Here is a 21422-nt window from a genome sequence, read left to right as displayed (position 1 = left end):
AAACATATAAAAAAGACTGCGATTGCTATACATATTCACATGCCATAAACTCAAATGCCATTTCATAACACCCTCATCATAAAATTGCTCATCTGCTACGAACTGGCAACCGTTAGCTGTCAGCAAGTGAATAATTAATAATTTTTTTTTTCAAGTTTCAGCCGGCTTCACGACGGTTTGAACAAGGTGAGATGCGATAAACGCTTCTGATAGCATGTAATATTTTTAAACTGATTGAAAGAAAGATTTTTGTTTTGAATTTTTTATTATTATCAGTGCATTTGAATGTATCACTGAAGAGAAAAAGACAATGATTTATTTATTTATGCACAAAATTACCACAAATTTGATTTAATTGAAAAAACAGTCGAAAATTATATAAGAAAAAAACAATTTTATAAAAAAAAAATTTTCAAAAATTAATATATATAATTTTTTTTTACAAAAAGTGGAAAAAACAACAAATTGTTGCCTTCGCCTACCTCATTCAGTTCCTTCTTTTCCACCATTTTTTTTTTTCTTTGACTTGCACTATCTGTTGCTGTAGGTATGGACGTATGCTATAAGCAAGAATGTGTATTTATTTATAATTTTTCAATTGCTTTAACAAAAATCGACGCACAAATATCTTTCAATTTTGCAAAATTCTATATTTTTGCCAAATTTCCGATTTTCGCACACAATACACCCACGTCAATTGCAAAACACTATAATATATGCACTCCCTAATATGCATGTACCGTATGTACATAAAGGTGTAGAGCAATATATATATATGTAGCTATATAGATTCGTCTGCACACTTTTCACTTCTCCACCGAACTGCACACACACACGAGTCAACGCTGAATGCAATGCTTCGAGCGGCGCGTTAATGTCAAATACCGAATTACGACTGAGGATCGTTGGACTAGCCAAACACCCGCAATGTGGCGATTTTCTGAGGATTGACGGCGTTTGCCGCTAGAACGAGTTGCGCCGCTGTGTGAGTGTGTGAGCAGATTATTTTCGATTGTGCGTCAAAGAGCCAAGGAGCGTAGGCAAACATTTCTATGTGCGATTATACATATGTATGCATACATATCTGTTAGCTGTGCATTAAGTTAATTCGAAAGCTTATTTAATAATTATGCGGGGTATACATTTTAATCAAATGCAATTACATTTACTTAACATTCATTATATTTTGATTAATAAGCTTGTTTGTGATTATTTACACAACAATTGTCACACCATTTTCCTCATTCATATGTATGTGTTTTCATTCAAAAGTCGCTCATTATATGTATGTATATGTACTTGTATAGCGTCGTCGAGCGCTAATTTGTATTTGTTCGGTGATTCAGTGAGAACTTTTCCGCACATTTTCCCGTCGCCGAGTCCGCAACTTTCTACGCTTCTCCAAGCAGCATGCGAAAAAGCTCGCAAATCTGCTGTGAATGCTCACGGCGGCACGAATACATATGCATGTAGATACTCACAATTTCGTATGTTTATTGGCGCATAGTGTTGTAGAAATATGTACTTAAATTATTGTGTGTAAATATAAACAAATTCAAATATTCTTAAATAATTATTATATAAATTACTTTTATGTGAATCTGGCAACGTATAATTTCTCTAAAATTTATATATATTTTTCAAGTACAAGGTGTGTCCTTGAAATATCCGAACTTTAAGTACCCGGAAATTGTAAATAAAAGGCAAAATATTTAATTATTCAAACATATTTATTATGTTGCCTTCAAATAATCCCCAGCAGATCGAATACGACTACACTCCACTACACTACGCCAAATAGAACTACTTATTGACCTTCTGTCCCTGCAGAACAAATTCACGATGCATCAAACCACGAATATCGAACAAAACCAATGACCATCACCATGAGTTTTGAGCGGCTTTGGCGTATTTTGTTTTTTTTTTATTTCGTCTCGTTTTTTTCTCTCCATTCCGATGATTTTTGACTTGTTTGCATGTCAAACTTATAAATTCTTGTCTCATAGGCAGTTATAATGGCTATCCATGTATGTGGGATCGGAATTCGCGCGATCAAACATGTCTAAAGAAATCTGTTAACAATACTCTTTCTGAAAACAAATTCAACTTTATCGAGACGAATCGAGCAACAACGCGTTTCGTAAATCATTCGAACGTACTCGCGAGTACACTTGCTATCTCTCTGACACTTGCATGACGATTAAAGCACCAAATCCTTAGCTTTTTAATATTTTCATCAGTGGAAGCAGTCGAGGGTCGTCCAGAACGAGGCATGTCTTCAACAATCTCTCGACCGTCTTTCAAGGCTTTGTACCACTCGTAGGCTTGTGTTTTTGATAAAACTGAATCGCCGTAAGCCTTTTCCAACATTCGCAACGATTCAGCATTCAAAAATTGGTTAGAAATACAGAATTTGAGACAAATTCTTTGTTCGATATTTTTATCAATTGTAAAAATCTCAAAGCACTACAAAGGTCTACCGACTTAAACAGCTGCGGAAAACGAACTGGTTGACAGATCCCGCTCATATCATATCCTCATATCTGGCATATTTAGAAAAGTAGATATTTTTGAAATATGTTTTACTCGGGAAATTGAAATTACATTATTACCGTGTATCACATTTGAAAGTTATAATTTATTCAAAATAAGTTTCATTACACAATAAAACGTTTGAGACGATCAACCAGTCCAGTGCCTAGATTTGTTTGCTTAAATGCCGTAAAATACTACTTTCACGTTGGTTTTCAGTTTTGGAAACAGGAAATAGTCGCATGGTGATAGATCAGGAGTATATGGTTCACGAGAGAAATATATTTTTTCATCATACAAGTGGAACAAATCGCGAACAGACCGGTCTTTTACTTAAATCTTATGTTAAAATTCTACCAATACAATTTTTATTAGTATTGGCTGAGGGTCAAAGCCAATACTTCCGTAGTTAAATTTGCATTGATACCAAAAATTTAAATCCTCACAGCCATATTAAATCGTGTATGGGTTTTGGAAACATCACCATAAATTATTTCACCAATTCGTATGCTCTGCGATTTTCTGTTTTTTTTTTTGTGCAAGTTTAATATGAAGTCAATATTTGTTATGAAAAATTACACACTTTCTCTTTTATTGAAAGGTTAGGTACGTTTGAAGAGAATGTATGTATATATTTAATGCTGCAAATTTTCAATAGACAACGCCGCATGTTCATGGATTTTTAGTATATATAAAATTCGGCTATTTTGGGACACACCTTATATGTAACTATTTTTATGTACGCTGATATAATAGCTTGTCAAAAAAGTCTTGCGGTATTTTTATTGGATTTTTTTTTTTGAAATTGAAATGAATTTTTGATGACTCATGCCCAGCTCTTGATCGATGCTACGGCTGCTACTATGCCGGTCTCTTTCGACCAATTCAGCGATTTTATCGCAATTTTCGACGACAGGCCTTCCGGAGCGTGGCGCATCTTCGACCACCTCTCTACCAGAACGCAAACGTTGAAACCATCGTTGTGCGGTGGAAATGGAAACTGTATCGGTTCCATAAACTGCACAAATTTTATTGGCGGCTTGAGATGCATTTTGCCTTTATTGTAGTAGTACTGTAAAATATGCCGCATTTTCTCTTTATTTTGCTCCATGTTTGCGACGCTATAACTCACGAACGACTTAAAAGAAACGACAATCAACCAAACACGTGTTAGCGCGTGAAATGAGCTTTCCAAAAAGGTGCGACGAATAAAACTAGAACTACGCGCCAACTAGCGAAAATACCGCAAGACTTTTTTGACAACCTATTATGTAGGTGTCTACAGTTGTATATATAAACCGAATGAAAAGTTTGTGCTGAATGTCATCAGTGCCGAAAGTTAGATAAATTACCTAGAGATATTACGGTATTTGATTCATACAACTACTATTTGTATAATACAGGGCAGCGAATCGTGCCACAAAAACAATTGACTTACTTTCTTTTTTTATTTGGCAGGTTAATGTTCAAGATACTGTGGTTTGCAGTCCGTCATTTCCGCGCAAAAGGTATTCAGACAGAATTTTGGTGGCAATCCCCCGAGTAGATGGACCATTTTGAGGTTGGTAAACATGTTTGCTGAATCTGGAAGTATCGCAGGAGGATCGTACCATCAAGATCCGTATGTTCAAGTGCAAGAAACAATCGTGGCTATTGCATAGTCATTTCCGGCAAATCCAAGAGTTTCGACGCGCAACTTATCGGCACAACTTAATGGATAATTCATGATGACTTGAATCTGTTTCCGTACAAATTTCAAATAGAAAATTTCAATAATCCCTCTAGATTTGCCTAAATACCTATTCAAGTTATAGTAACTACACACATAACCAAACCGGTTGTTGCGGAGCTCCAACGAAAATTTTAAAACAAATTAATATCTCAACTCCACTTTCCGCTGGCCGCCAAGGTCAGCTGACCTGACTAAACCAGACCTTTTTTTATGAGGTTATATCAAGACAGAGGTGTACAAAATCAAACCCAGTAATTTGACTGAATTGAAGCAGTCCATTGAATCGGTAATTGAGGCAATACCGTCTTCAACCCTTCAGGCCGCAATGACTAATTTTCTAATTAGCTGACGCATATGCGTGACTGAGCCGGAGGCCATTTACGCTCCATAATTTTTCAAAATAATTATAAATATAATTTATATAATTTATTATATAAAATAAAATTGTATATACCTAAAAAAATAAGTGTAATGCATTTACAAAAAATGTATTACGGTTTATTTTTGTGGCACGATTCGTGCGCCACCCTATATGTATATACCATGCATAAAGTAGTAAATATAAACAAAAGCCAGTGTGTAAAGACATTCTTACGTTAAGTAGATAGCCACTTGATATTTGATGTTTGCGCAGTATTATATAAAAAAAACAACAATAATTATAGTAATAAGCAGTAAAAACAACAATTAAGGTGTGCACATGATGAACTAGATGTATATACCGGTTGTAAATTAAACAAATACATTTACTAAGCATTTGAGTCCTAATGCAGAAAAAAGCTTAACTTAACTTAAAATAATAGAAATATTATGAAATACTTAAAGCAAGACTTGTAATTTTGCTAAGAACTTTAAATTGAGGTTATATAATAAGGAAGAAAAATACTTTATGATATTATATTTCGATTTTTATCGGTATCTTTCCATGGCAATGATATGCTACAGTGGTCCATGCTGCACAATATGTTCAAAGATTTAAACGTTGCTTTGCCCAATAATTAGTGACGAATTCCGGAGATATCTGGTCAGATAAAAAGACTTTCAAAACATTTGCAATTATAATGGGTGATCCATTTCGAGGTTTCCTACTTAAAAAAAAAAGACATAATCTTCAAATTTAATGGGGAATGTTTATTATCATTCGAATTAACATTCTTTGGCATTTATTTTTCAAATGTTGGCCGCAGCTACGTCTCAGATGGTTCATCCGTGGAGTGCAATTTTCGATAACTCTTTCGAGCATTTTGACTGGAAACTGGCGAATGATACGCGTCCAAAGCCTGAATCGAAGCGGCATTGTCCGCATAGACTTTAGACTTTACTTATCCACACAGGAAAAAGTCTAACGGTGTGATATCACACGATCTTGATGGCCAATAGACCGGCCCAAAACGTGAAATTATTTGTGGTCTATTCAGTCGAATATTGTCCAAAAATTAATTTTGAGTCTCAAGAAGGGAGATGGTGTTGCGAATAGTACGCTTAGAAGGCCAATTCTTTTGACCATAAAGTGAACGAAGCGCGCGAAGTCGGCTACTTCAAGCACTGATTGTATTTTCCTTGAAACATCGCTTTCAAAATCAGTGGTCACGATTTCTCAGAAACAAGTGCAGCGATCTTATTGAAATTTTTCACAGTTCTTTTAAATAGGATGAGCTCGCATTTGATTGAATGATTTTTGTTTTCAATTACAACTAATATTTTCAAGGCAATATGTGGTAAAAATTAGATCTAAGTGCATACTGTTTTTTTCGGAAATTTGCAAAAATATATTATTTGTCTAAATCCTTCGATTAGTCATGTCATATACTCAACTACGAACCGATAAAATTTTTTTTAAATTTTTTAGAAACATTTGTCTATTATTTTGACCACCGGTAGAAGACGTTTTAGGGCGATGGCTCCAGAAACCAGCTGCCAATGGCTGAATATCTAAAATTTTTTTGGAAAAATTCACAAAATATTATTCAAAATTTGGTGAAAATAGGCATTTTTTTGCCGTCAAAACCCACGTAACCTCTTAAAATATCTAGCCTTTCAAAAAAAAAAATTGCTCTCAAAGAAAACCTGCTAAAGCCAAATAAGTGGTCTTGGCAAAAGTTTACAGAATACATTATTTTATATATATAATGCGCTATTTTATATTTTATACCCAACAATATTACGACATAATTTAAATTTAGATATAATGTATATTTTTACATCAATTATAAAGAGGTTCTTTTTAAACATATTTATTTATATCAAGCAAAGTGATAACTGATTTTTATACTTCTTCCAAGTATAATTTACTATTTCCTCAAAGCATAAAAACAACTTCAAAGGCCTGTAAAGGCATTCCACTAGATATATATATATATTATGATAAAAAAATGTGAAAATGTAAATCACCTCTGTTCCAACTTGCCATTGACATACGAGTACGTCAGTATGTTTTTCAAGCTCATGGTCATTGGTGGGCAAAGTAAAAACAAACAAAATCAACATACAGACATACACAAAAGTAATTACTACATATGTATGTGTCGATATACATAAGTATGAATAGGCAGCCTGCTTTTTTACATGAGAACCAGATTACGTTAAATACAAATTTCAAAATATAAGAAAATTTTATTTTAATTTTTTTAGAATTTACTTTCATTCACTTTGCACGTGCTATCAATTTATACATAAAAGCATGCATGTATAATTAAAACCGTTATTCATAAACACATATTTCCACTCATATCAGTAGAAATTATAAGCCCACTTGAGCAGCTGATTTAACGGAAGTCTTATTGAAAGTATGTTACTCATACGTCACGTAGTCTCACGGGATAATCACGTGGAACATATAGAGAGTTTGTGTGTGCGTGCAAATTACTTTAAAAATAGATGGAAAAAATTTCTATATACATACAAGCTATTCAACGTCAAGCTTTCGCATACCTATCTACTAAGAATTCTACATATTTTCTATATGAGGACATATGTATGTATTATCTAGATATTTTGTAGATATGAGCAAATATACATTTAGAAAACAAATATTTATAATTATGTATTTTTTCAGTTTCATTTTCCAGCTTTTCTTCGAAGTCGTCTCGCCTATCCTTTGCATATATGCGCAATAGAAATATTTGCTTTTTGAACTACGGCTGATATTGGAAGCGGAAAACGAAAGTTTTGCGGAATACATGATTTACAATAGCAGAGTGTTAAATAATAACTTAGTCATATTCTACTTTGCAATTTGAGTAATGAAGATGAAAATTTATATACATATATATATACATATATATACAACTTTTTATATGTATATATTGAACTTTTTGCCTACACTTTTGAAAATCTTTTTTTAAAGGTTCAGATTTTAGATTTAGCAGATAAAAGATAATAATAATAAAAAGGAAAAACATTAACTCTAGCTCTGCACTGACGCTATAATATCTTTCGTATATATCTCTCTTATAGCATAAAAAATGATCATTATTTTGATTTTGATCGATAGTTTATGTGGCAAGTAACAGATGATCCAAGTGAAGATACTTTTTTCAATAGCCTTTTTTGACAGATCACGCGTGAGTCGTGCCAAACTGTGTTCAGTATTATTTATTATTTTTGTTCAGTATTGTTTGACTTTCAATATTGTATGGATTTACGCCTGAACAATGTTTACAAATGGTACAACTGTGCTCTTGAAAAGTTCCAAGAAGATCCGACGTTTGCGAGCCAAATTTTGTTCAGCGATTGGGCCCATTTCTAGCTCAATGAGTATATAAACAGGCAAAATTGACGCATTTGCAACGAAGAGCAACCTGAAGAGATTCAAGAGCTGCCATTTCATTTAGAAAAACAACGATTTCTTGTAGTTTATTGGTCTATATGACTTCAAAAATGATGCCGGTGAAAACGTAACCGTCAATGGCGACCGTTATCGCGCCATGATAACCGACTATTTGATGACTGAAATTAAAGCTCGCGATCTCAGCGCCAGTTGTTTGAACAAGACGACGTCACTTCCCACACATTGTATCATTCAAACAAAACACTTCGGTGAGCAGATAATTTCATGTTTTGGCACAGTCTATTGGAGCCAATATCGTGTGATATCACACCGTTAGACTTTTTCCTGTGGATATAAATGGAGTCTAAAGTCTATGCGGATAATCCCGCATCGATTCAGGCCTTGGACGCGTATCACCGAGGACGCGGATGGACACATCTTAGATTATCAGAGATAATTTTCAAAAAATTAATGCTAAAGAATGTTCTTTCGAATGGTAATTAACAATCCCCATTAAACTCGAAGTTTCTGTGTTTTTTCTTTAAAAAGTAGGGAGCTTCGAAATGGGTCACCCTTTTATACTATAGTTGTCCTATCTGAACAATTTGCTCGTAGTTTGTTCGCTGCTTAGGTTTTTCATACAAGAAATTAACTTAAATCGGCCAGTTTGTATGGCAGCTTTCTGCTATAGCGAACCGAAATAGGAGGTTTCTTAGGGATAAAAGGACGTATGCAGAATTTCAGATCGATATCTCAAAAACTGAGTGGCTAGTTTGCTTATATGCAGACAGACGAGACGAGTTGAATTCTGAACGTTTGTTTGTACGTCCATCACTCCACTCAAGCGAAAATTTTGATAAATATTGATGAAAGCAACCATGTTTTTATTGGAACTCAGGGAAGATATAGTAAATGGTGATAATGGAATATTACCTTACTATATATAAATATATGATATCAAATTCCTTCAGTTTCCATCATTTTACAATATATAAATAAATCAGCAATTATTAAATAAAAATTACACTTTGAAGAAATACTACTCTCAAAATGGAATCATATATAAGATATCAGATACCGGATATGTGGACTTCAGAACCTTTAACTGACATTTTTCCAAAAATGTTGGTCAAATTGTGAGATGTTAATAAAAATAACGAGATTCTTTTCCTGATAATACTGAGTCCAGGGGCAAGAATGGATAAGCTGGGGTGTATACTTCCTCCAGCCTCCATTTACTTAATTTAAGGATTTTCACACTTCCGGTTTCCATATTAGTGAAATATCAATATACCAATAAGGGAAATATCTTATCAAACTCGTAATCTGGAACGTACCATAGTTTGATTTCCTAAATTATTTTCGCGGCTATTTCCGAAATTCTTCAATGGGCTATTGTAAATTGTGGAAAGTTTTCGAAAGTGTGCCTTCTTGGTTTATTTGCGGTATAAACTTAACCGGAAGTTTCAAAATAAGAATATAAGGTATATTGGCCCGATTTTGTCCATTTTTGTCACAAGGGCATGATTTTATCATAAAAGTATCCGTATCAGCCAAAAGCACGAAGGACCATATTTTTTCTATATGGGGCCTTGAAAAGATAATACAATTGATGTTTTTTAGACCTGAAATGACATATTCGTACCTTAAAGTCACTATTTCTGCAAAGTTTTACCCTAAAATACATATTTATTCGTGCTTGATTTGTATACTATAAAGGCAAAGAATCAGAAAGAACTAAAACTTGTCTTATATGTATTATATGTGAAGTAGGCGTAATTGTCATCCAATCCATTTTCACACATTTTTACATAGAAGTGACAAATAGTGTTATGATTCGAATTGGGTTGAAATCGGTGAGTATTTATATCAAGACTGTGAACATATAAATATTTACATATATAAATATATGTATATATATCATAGAGTGAGTCGGTTTTTTTTTCTATAAAAACGGGAAATGGGTTGCGGATTACTCTGCACAACTTTGCCCAAGAGACTATAGAACTAAAACCGGTTCCGAAAAAGCGAGTTTTAAAGCGAAGCTTAAAAAATGCAAAGACTCGATTGTATGGGATATACATATGTGATATAGTTATCCGATCTGGCTAATTCCGACAAATGATTAATAAATTATTAAAAATGTACCTACGCTTTAAAATTCACTCCGATATCTCAAAAACTGCCGAAAAATTTTTTATAATTCCCATAAGACGTTGCTTCAAAAATCGGTGGCTCGAAACCGGTTTTAGACCTGTAGTCTCTTATGCAAAGTTTTTCAGAGAAAACCGTAGAACATTGCCTTATACGCGATTTTTCCGTTTTTTTTTTGGATCCCTGTAAATCAACCAGTTCTAAAATACATACATATATGAAAATGTAAATATAGAAATGTACGGACTAAATGACACTTACATCTTGACATTGAACTGGCTGCAATATCCAATGGCTCGGACAAAATATATTCATTATAACACAAAAGGCACGCGCCGACTAGATTGGCAGGCAGAAGGTATGTATGTACTTTGTACGGCTGAAGCACTTAATTTAACAGCTGCACAGTTAGATTTCGCACTCTTCACCTCCACAAACTCGGTCACTAGGAGCCCTCCACTTCACCGCCAATAACACTTTCGCACGAATCCGCTTTTGCGCTCTTTCGCCACTCACTCTCGCAGGAACGCTCGCTTTGCACTCGTCCCTCACATACACCCAGAGTGGTGGGTATGTTATTCAAAGGCAACACTTGTAACTGTTTTGGTAAAGCAGCAACAGCAACTCTATTAACCCTCTCTTAACGCGACTGACACATAGGATAATTCCCGATATTGGCAAACACTTTAATTAGTAGCACTTATATCCAGCAAATTTCACACAGGCTTTCCAACAAATACACTTATATATCTGTGTGCGTTTGTATGTATGTTAACGATAGATAACAATAAAGCCAACAACAACAAGTGTAAAGATTGCAAATCATTGGCCACTTAGCAACACTATCCGGATGATTACCACCAGCAGTAAGTGAAAATAAAAGTAGCAATAACAGAAGGGAGATCAGGAAGAGAATTTAAGTTGGCGCTGCAATATACGGGCGCGTAAAGGAAAAGGAATAAATCAATTTCCAAGAATGCGCGGCAGAATAGGAGGACAGCAGCGCAACACTTCTCGCCTCCGCACCTCACCGTAGCACTCAACGACGTCAAACCGTCACACGCCGCACTAACCTTAACCGTTTCACTTAGCTGCTCTTGTCCTCAGCGCCTCCTGCTTTGCTCTGCTCGCTGCTTTTTCACGTGTTTGACCTTTGCGATTTGTATACGGAAATTGAAATTAGTATGTACGAATGTGTACGGGCAAGTCGATGCAAAAGCTAAGTACTAGGCGCTGTGTAGAAGATCGATTTTTCATAAAATTCTAATTAACAACCACTTTCACTGTTTTATTGCATTTTAATGTAAATATAAACTTTTTCTTTTAACAGATTTTTTTTTAGTTTTATTTTTTATTGGCTACGTTTGCTATATTTATCGAACTCCAGTTGCGCTCTTTCACATTTGACCAACCACGAAGAACTGAACTCGGCTGAACCATGCGGAAGCGCACACCGTGTCGTTGGAGAATTTTTGCAGCAAATGGAAACTCATGGAAATGTAAATGCAGAGAGAAATGTAAGGTATATTTAGTTGCAGGCGCACAAACATGCATACATACGCCATATGTTTTGTGGTGAAGTGTAATTGTGCTAGATTGTCATTTTAGTCAAATTCGTGCTTTTATGTTAGATATCATGTTTTTTGGTGAAAATGTTATCTAGAAGATAAATGTTATTAATTAATTTATTTTTTTATAGAAAAAAACTTTATAGAAAAAAATTTATTTTTATGTGAAAGTTTTCCATACAAGAACTTAATTCCGATCGTTCAGTTTGTATGGCAAGTATATTTTATAGTGCTCCGATATAGGCAGTTCCGACAAATGAGCAGCTTCTTGAAGAGAAAATGACATTTACAAAATTTCAAAACGATATCTTAAAAACTGAGGGACTAGTTCGTATATATATGGACAGACAGACAGACAGACGGACATGACTAAATCGACTCAGCCCAACATACTGATCTCTTATACATATATGTATGTATATACTTTATAGGGTCTCCGACGCTTCCTTCTGGGTGTTACAAACTTCGTGACAAACTTAATATACCCTGTTCAGGGTATAAAAAGTAATATTTAATGTCCAAACCAATTTTTTTCCCTCATTCTTTGTTAAACAAAATCCCCTTCACAAATAAAAAATATTAGTTTGTATGACAGCTACATATGTATGTATATGCTGTAGTGTTCCGGTCCGAACAATTTCTTCGGAGATTATACCGTTACCTTTGAAAATAGTCCGCGCCAAATTTTATGAAGATCTCTCGTCAAATAAAAAGGTTTTCCATACAAAAAGTGGATTTTGATCGTTCAGCTTGTATAGCAGCTTTATGATATAGTGGTACAATATCGGCGGATCCAGCCAATAAGTAGTTTCTTGGGGAGAAAAAGGCGTGTGCAAAATATAAAATAGATATCTCAAATTTTGAGAGATTAGTTCGTAATATACATATTTACATACCAACGGCCAGACGAACGAGGTTAAATCGACTCAGCTCGTCACGTTAATAGGGTCTCCGACGTCTCCTTTTTTGTGTTACAAACTCTCAACTAGCTGGTAAATCATGGGTCTGCAAGCCATGGATTGTTGTTGGCTCATCTCCATCTCTTCTGGCCCATCGGTCAGCAATACCGCAGCATCCACAAACATGGTAGGACCTAAACCCTTCATCGCAGTGAGTCCTAATACCATAATAAGAAGGAGTAAGCAAAGAAAGGTATTGACAAAAACTCCAAGCATGTACCATGCCAAGTTGCTAATGGGGGATTATAATCTCAGCAGGCTTAAATATGGAATCAAGCACTCTAGGGACAAAGTCAGGCTACTTGTCGCATTCTACACTAGCCACTACAAGGTGAAGAAGCACTTATATACAACATGGGCCTAGCTTCATGCGCGATTACCCGGTTCTGCGACAGGGAACCTGAAACTCCAGAACACCTGCTAATTGACTGCAAAACAGTCTACAGGATAAAGGCCCTAGGATCTATATTTCCAAATAGGGATCAAGTCGCCTCTCTAGCAACTAGCAGTATATTGAACTTTGAAAGATGAATTTAATGGTGATTTGACCGAGAATTTTTTTCACTTCTTTACACCGTCTATTGGATAAGGTTTTGGGACCTTAAAACGTTGATTTTTGTCACAATTGTAGACAGCCACTTATTTATTAGACGTTGATTCAGAAACGTTTATGAGCAAGAAGATTTGCAAGCTAAATTTTACTAATGAATATTAAATGAATTTAACGAATAAAAAAAGTTTTTTTGTGCACTAGTTTAAGTGTGGAGCCTAATTTTCAAAAGCTGTTAACTTTCTATAAGAAACTCACCACTGTTACAGTGTCCTTGCGGAAGTGCCTTAAAGTCCTCTGTTATTCTTCAATGACAAAAGTTAGGCTCCACAGCAAAGAGAAACCCGTTGCCAATCGCGCTCTTAACTAGCAAAGAGAACATATTAATTGACAGACTGTTCATAGCATACGTGTCAGGAATCGTGCGTTGATTTTCATTCCATTAGAAAGCAAAGTCGGTAATGCAATTTTCTTCATTTATTTTGATTTAGCTCTTTGTCATACATTAAGTTATTGCAACCATTAGTCGATAAATTAATAATTATCAAAGTCAGTGTTGCTTAATTTTTGTTAAATAATGTTGTTTTTTTTTGATTTTATATAATATAATAAATATATTGTTATTTTGCATAACTTTTCTTAATATAGCAATTTTTAATATATTATAACTATGTTGTATTACTTTTAATTAATTTAATTATTATCTAAGCTAAATTCAAGTTAATAAATAAGCCAACAGTAAAATCACATTTATGCGTCCAAAATGCATTGCTAATCAAACCTTCTAGCATAATACAAAAAAATTAATAAATAAATACATAAGTAAATAAAGCAGGTGTTGCAACATTTCTTTAAATTAATTTTTTTACATAATTGAAGCTGTTTGCTTAAATATTTGCAATAGTAAAGCAAAAAAATATATTAAATATCTTTCGCTTTATCTTTTTTTCTCAAGCGTCTAATTCCATGTTGCGAATATCAAACTTTTTTTTATATAAATATACACCTTCAGCGCAAAAATGTCTAAAAATATGTCTGTATATATATGTGTGTCTGCATTATGCGCATAATTGTATGCGCTTATTAATACTACAACTTTATTTAATCAATTTTGGTACCAAACTTGCGTGCGCGAATATTTATGCCAAACATTTTTGCTTACAGCATAATAAAGTAATTCTTTGCTTGCACTTGCTATTGAACACACACGCACATAAAGCAGAAAATATACATGTGTATGTATGTATTATTGATAAATTTATTGCAAAAGGAACTATTCCAGTTTTAAAAATATATATCTTGCCTACAAATAATGTGCTTTTATCTAATGGTGCCTGCTTTTCTTGTATAAATGTTGCATGTGATTTTTTCTTAGCAACTGCTTTTGATATTTTTCCCTTGTAAATATTTTTTCTGTCATTGTATATTTTCACGATCCGAAGAGCTGCTTACTTAACTGTCTTGTAAGTTTGCTTAGCGAAATAAGAACTTTCTCGCATGCAACATTTTTAGCTAGAAAAGCAAACACCATCATATACACTTTTTAATTTAACGCTATTTAAATTCGCTTGGCGCCACTTTTCCCCTTTCTGCTTGCAGTTATAAAATAAGGCCTCTTCAAACATAAAACTCTACATACTATCTACGCAGATCGACCACCTGTATCTTCCTTTGAGCATCGAGCTGAATGTGTTGAGATTCCTGCAAATGTTATAATATACTTTAATTACATTTTAAACACTTATTTATATATGTATGCATACCATATACAGTCGTGGCTCATTAGGATGTGGATGAAATCCTGTTTGCCGGCATTGTGCGATGTAGTCCAGACCATAATCCGGTGTTAATATGAAGAAACCAGTGCTAAAGTGAAAAATTAGATTTTAGCATAAATTCTATACAGTTCCAAATATATACATATACGACTTACGTCTGATACTTGGGGGCACAAACAATGGCAATTGCCTCAGGCATCATCATCTGATATGAACAGTGTGTATGCAAATCCACGGATGAGAGGAAAGCTGTCTGGCTTGGATGTGTCTGTAAACAAAGTGCATAAATTTGTATAAAAAATTACGAAAAAAAACACAAAATCTTCACAACATCTACATCTACATAAAACGCACACTGAAGTCAGAGTGTTCACATAATTAACGAATAGTACAACTTACATGGATCCAACCCAGTGTTATAAGATTCTGTTGATCTTGCACATCGAAAATCTCTTCCTCATTCATTGTATTACAGCTGTCAGGTGTACCTTGTTGCTTCGGTATTATAATATGTGTGATAAATAGACGATTCTGTGACAAATGACCAGCTAAAATGCCGCAAGTTTCGATGTTTTTCAAAGTATTGCTTTGCGCCAATTGCAAGAACACATCCATTGTGTTCTCTGGTATGATAACTGTCCGCAGTGAACCCGCCAGTAGGGAATCGGACCGTTCGTAATGTGGCTTTTGGTTACGATCGAAACTGGGTGGCTTGCTGTGGACAATCAGAAAGTTTGAGAACAAAAGATTTTAAATTGTTTGGCTGACACAAAAAATATTAACTTAAATAAATAAATTACAATTAAAATTAAAAATGTCATTTTGCTTAAAAAGAAAAGTCTAAACAAACCTTATTGATTTTGCGCCTTCTTTGTCCGCATCACCGGGCAAAAGTAGCCCCGAACCGGCACGATTTGTACCAGTTGGGAAATCACTTGGATAAACTACCTTATCTAACAGTCCCAAATCAGGCGCACTTGGTTGCATACTTGGATCAATTTGAACATGCAGATTAGTTGGTATGTGTGCACCGGAACCACCGCTAGAACTTCCACCAGCTGTTGCACGTCTTTGACGTTCACGCTCCAATTCACGCGCTTTTTCCGCCTCTTTGTTGGCCAAAAATTGTTCATACTCTTTTTGATAGCGTTCCAGTAGTTTGGACCGCAATTTTTCCGTAGTCGGCATTATTTCTTCCTTAATACGTTTATTGATTACTTTTACTTCAGCCTTGATTTTTGGATATTCCGGATGTGAACGTATTTTCTCAATAAATAATGTCATATACTTCATGTAAAGGATAAATGCATTTTCATGATTTCCTTCAGTGAGGTAAACATTTGCCATGCGTAGCATTTCTGTGCCGGAGCGATAGTATCTGAAATTGAAGTTGACAATTTTAATATGCAATCAACCAAGAGCATGGAAAACTGAATTCCAAATTGATTATATTCTTTTTGAAATTTGAAGCCATCTTCCTTGTATTTTGTTTTTGTTAATTTAAAAATATGATTTCTGCTTCAGAAGGATAAACAGTAAAATAAAAAATAAAGAATACAGGTACAAGGACTTTTAAGAACTTTTACATATGTACATACTTATGTACGCACTCAAGGGCACTTTGCATAAGTTGAAGGGAAGGTGATTAATAGAGATTATGTTTTGTCATTAATTAAGCTTATTGTTGTTTTGTGTTTTTTTATCGCTGTTTTATTTTCTCATCCCTTGAACTGACTCACCGTGTAACTGGAACGTTGGCGTCCACTTCTATAATATTGCCATGATTGGATAGGAAGCGCATTCGTTCCTGCGGTTCCACTATTGACATTCCCATATTGTTCACCGCCTTTGCCATCGTCGTTGCTTTGGAGACACTACCGCTGTTGAAACCTTTTCTAGTTCATTCAATTATATTGTTTTTCACTTTATTTGAATTCCTACTCACATTCGCTAATAAAAACTTTGAGAACTTGCAATATTGTCAAAAGCAAAGTACAGCTGATCGGCCAATGTTGCCATAAAATATTAGGTAGTTAGATTAAGTGGTGCTCTTTGAGAGGGAAGTTTTCTCCCCTAGAGAATAATTTGGAATCAGAACACTTATAGAAAAATGGCGGAGGACTATGCAGCACAAATTCGTTTGTTCTAAAACCCAACTAGACCAAATTAAAACAAATAAGAAAACACTAAGTTCGATTGTTACCGAACATTTTATATTCTTGTAAATTGGAAGAATAAAAGGGAAATGCCTTCAGCTATGTAAAGTTTTTTAGTTACATGGAGTGTAGGGCAAATTTTGTTGTTGTTGTTGTTGTTTTAACTGTTATCAATCCCCGTTAGGATGGTAAGGGTTATCTGTGTTGTCGTCGACGTCATCTAACGGGAGGCCCAGGAAACGTGCTGGTCGGGCCAAAGGGAAAAGGTTGTTCGATGAGTGGGGTTGGTAGGGCATGCAAAGAGGTGGTCAGTGTCATGCGGAGACTGGTCATAGATAACTTGATACAAGTCTCTTTGGTTCGAGAGAGAGCTGTCAAAACTCGCATTTTTTATAACATTTGCCAATGATGCCACTGCTGAAAAATATTACATATATTGGGCATTTTGCAGTTTCCACATTACCACTGAGGTATGCAAATAGCGCGGTACCGATTTAATTTTTGAGTGCTTGGTTCCCCAGTAAGCCTATATCACCCATATATATAAATAATTTTACAAACTACTGACATCTAATTTTACAAAACTTCAACAACGCACTAATTTTGGTACTTCGTTTTAGCGCTGCTCTTCTAGCATCCCGATTTTTTCACTAACTGTTGGTTGACGGGACCCTTATTGTGTTTTGTTGCCAGCTCAGAAAAAAGATCAGGGTCTGCTGTCTGCTGACAATCGAGAGAGCAAGAAAAAAGATTCTGATCAATTTTTAAAGTTCGAAAAGCAAACTTTATGAATATGTAATGTTTATTTTTGAGAAACGCAAATTAGTTGGTGAAATTTTAGTTTGAATAAAAAAAGGAATATTCATTCCTATGTTAAATGTATGGGAACCTAAAAAAAAAACTAGCGACCCCTTAGAGTTAAGCTACAGCACCTGGCTTGAGGGAGGATTTTATTGATCGCTGCATCGCAAGCATCCGATTAGATCATCGATTTCGTTTTCTTTTAAGAGACTTGTTTTTTCTGGGAGCAATACACTCAATTGGTAACCATCCAAAACTTCTTGTGAAAAACGAGCTTCCAAATCAAATCTAGAATGTCGCTGAGACAAAGGAGCCCGACGATAAATTCGAACTTGCACAAAGGCGATATGAGAATTGTTGCTTTGCCTGCTGTTTCTCTGTTCTTCCGCTCACTGATTTTTGACAGAGCTTCGATGATCAACGGTAACTTCGCAACAAATTGAAGGACAGCATCGTACTACTCTCTCCTCTGTACCCATCGTTTCACACAACTGGACAATTTTTTCACCAAGTATCTTTGCTAATACAGTCACACGTTTTGGAAATGAGTTCTTGAAGAATTTGTCGACTTCTCGTATAGCACTGGCAACGTTTTCGATTAATCGTACTTTCTCTGACTTTGAAATACTGTTGTCGAGTTAGTGCGAGAAACACGGAGTCATTACAGCATTTTTTGCTTCTTTCCGAATTTCGTTGACCGATATCTGACAGCATGACCGCACATCCATCAGTCCCTATCGTAGTGCATTTCTCCATTCGGAGATTCATTTTCTTCATTGTCTCTCAAACTGGTTTAACAGATTAGCGAAGGTCTATCATATTTGAGATCTACATTTCAAAGTCGCACGTGGCGTAGTGGTTAAACTGGCAGGTCACTTGCGCAGCCTGGAGTTCGAACCCGGCCGAATATTTTTTTTTCTACAAAATGTGAATAAAAATCGGGAACATTTCCCGACAGAACCGAGAAAATTTCCGTGCATGATTTCCAGGCGTTTCCGGACCAGCTGTTATCGGCGGGAATCGTCGGGTTCCGAGGACGAGGGCAAGTTAAAACTCGGGTTCTATGTGAAATTTCACCACGCACAAAAATGAACAGTAAAATCGAAACAACATCGATACTTACCATTTTAGATATTCAAAATTGGGCACTTTATTTTCCAGAATAAGGTATAACTTCACAAAAATTGACGAAAATGAAATGGGTAACTTGGGCAACTTATAGCTACTATATAGATGATTCCGCTCAGCTGGGCATAGCGTGATTCTTTTGGACAAAAAATTTTTCCCAAATTTACCCCCTCCCCCACCCCCGTGGATCCGCCACTGGCTTAACCCTACCCTTCCGACCATTTCAATAAAGCTGTAGTATTAATTTTTATGATTTATTGCCTAAATTACTTATTATATACAACTTCTTCATCCGGATAACTATAAATATAAATAGTTCATGCACGCGTACATGTGTATCGCACTTTAATCTCCAAGATAAGTTCAAGTGCTCTGTTTCTAAAGTTTAATCTCATACAGGGTTTGTCCGGAAAGTAATAGGACTGATTTTCTTTCGCTGCGACTGTACTTCGGAGCGTGCGCGTACCGACTGGATTCGGTAAAGGGCGTTCCTAGCTAACGAACGAGCGGCTGGTCAGTTGTCTCCGAGCACCTGGAGAGTAAGGACAAACATTTTCGCGCGACGTGTTTCTGTGAGCGGTGCAAGCCGAAAATGCAGCGTTCGTTAGAGCACAGGTACGCAATTAAATTCTGTGTGAAGCTCGGTAAATCTGCGATAGAGACGTCTGATATGATCAATCAGGCGTACCCAGATGTTGCTTTAGCAAGACGTGGTGTGTTTCGGTGGCACCAGGCCTTTTTGGAGGGCCGGAAAGAGATCGCTGATGAATGAGCAAATCTAAAGTAAAAACGATGCTCATTGTCTTTTTGGACATCAAATTCACCATGAATTTGTTCCTCCTGGACAAACCTTCAACGGCAAGTTTCACGTGGAAGTCCTCAAGAGACGCAAACGAAGGGTCAATCGGGTCCGACAAGACATCGCAGCCGATTGGAAGTTGCACCACGACAACGCCCCGGCTCACACCGCCTTTCTTGTGAACAGCTACCTAACCAAAGCCGACATCACAACGCTTCCACAGCCGCCCTACAGCGCAGATGTGGCCGTCCGGACTTTTTTTGTTTCTTTGCCTGAAGAGACCGATGAAAGGCAAGCATTTTGAGACGACAGAGAGAATCCAAGCAGCATGCACCACGGCCTTCAATGCTTGGAAATCGCTGGCAGCGCTGCATCGACGCAGAAGGAGCCTATTTTGAAAGTTTTCAAAGAATAGTAACAATTGGTTCAATAAATTTTTTTAAATATTACTTTCCGGACAAACCCTGTAATAGTCGCGATAGGAATTTTCAAATATTTATTTACCTATGAAAATATTCTTATGACGAATATTGATTGTGGTAAACCGTTTAGTAGAATAATGTTGACAAAAATAGTTACTTGAACAGTATTTAGTAGAATCCGAAGCGTTACAGTCGAAGCTAGATCACTTGCAAGTGAGTTTATATTATATATTAATTAATTATATTGTTAATGAAACGCAAACATTTATTTATGTCGAAAAACAATTTTGAAATATACTACTTTGAGCAAAAAATAGGTCGACTTTTTAATTCAATCGGCCAAATATCATGGTAAAGGGGAGTCAACAAAGCGTGCCAAAAATTAAGTATGTTGACAGTTATCTTTGATTATCGAGGTGTCCGAATTTCTTCCGACTGGCCGAACTGTGAACAATAAATACCATTTGAATGTTATACGTCGTTTGTATGAAGCTATGCGTAAAAAGAGGTCGGAATTATGGGCTGACACCTCGATAATGCACCATCGCATACTGCATTGATTTTTCGTGAGTTTTTCGCCAAATTTTCAACCAATGTCATGCCGCAACTACCGTATTCACCTAATTTAGCTTCGTGTGGCTTCTGGCTATTAAGAAAACTCAAACTACAGCTCCGGGTAAACCGTTTTGAGTCAAATGAAGACATTTAATGTGAATCCCTACGCATATTGAAAGTTATTCCGGAAATTGACTTTAACAACTATTTCAAGGTACAAATGTATTTGGGCAAAAGTGGATTACTCTGAGTGGGACGATATAGATTTTGAATAATAAATTAAGAATTTTAAAATTATGAGCAAAGTCTTACTATTTTTTGCCCATAGCAGCATACTTAATAGTAGGTATTATCATAAACATACAATCTTATTTATATAGTACGATTTGAACGATTAAATAACAACTTTTTATATGAAAAGGTGTAAAGGAAATTGTTTCGGAAAAAATGTTTATAGTATTAAAAACACTTAAGAAATGATGGTGTTATAAAGTGCATTTCGACTAATCTAATCGTGAA

At 35.5% G+C, this 21422-nt stretch overlaps 2 protein-coding genes across 3 annotated transcripts in view; both read right to left on the bottom strand.

Moving 5' to 3' along the window:
* LOC120770833 (calcium-binding mitochondrial carrier protein Aralar1) overlaps nt 1-11619 on the bottom strand; it is a 39458-nt gene extending 27839 nt beyond the window's left edge. Inside the window, exon 1 of one of the 2 annotated variants that reach the window (XM_040098426.1) lies at nt 10449-11619. In XM_040098426.1, coding sequence (XP_039954360.1) covers nt 10449-10502 — 54 coding nt within the window. In that variant the 5' untranslated portion in view covers nt 10503-11619. Of the gene's footprint in view, nt 1-482; nt 877-10448 lie in introns of those variants that run through there. The other variant, XM_040098435.1, reaches the window with a different exon arrangement.
* Nucleotides 11620-13924: 2305 nt separating this feature from the next.
* Nucleotides 13925-17014, bottom strand: LOC120766263 (STAM-binding protein). Its single transcript, XM_040091650.1, has 6 exons — nt 16782-17014; nt 15893-16420; nt 15442-15757; nt 15198-15310; nt 15028-15130; nt 13925-14965 (listed from the first exon to the last, which is right to left on the bottom strand). The coding sequence occupies exons 1-6, from the start codon at nt 16895-16897 to the stop codon at nt 14903-14905; spliced, it is 1239 nt and encodes a 412-aa protein (XP_039947584.1). The 5' UTR covers nt 16898-17014; the 3' UTR covers nt 13925-14902.
* Between the last annotated feature and the right edge of the window lie 4408 nt (nt 17015-21422).

Source organism: Bactrocera tryoni, chromosome 1 (genome assembly GCF_016617805.1).
Source record: "Bactrocera tryoni isolate S06 chromosome 1, CSIRO_BtryS06_freeze2, whole genome shotgun sequence".
NCBI lineage: Eukaryota > Metazoa > Arthropoda > Insecta > Diptera > Tephritidae > Bactrocera > Bactrocera tryoni.
This window is presented reverse-complemented; position numbering and strand designations above follow the sequence as displayed.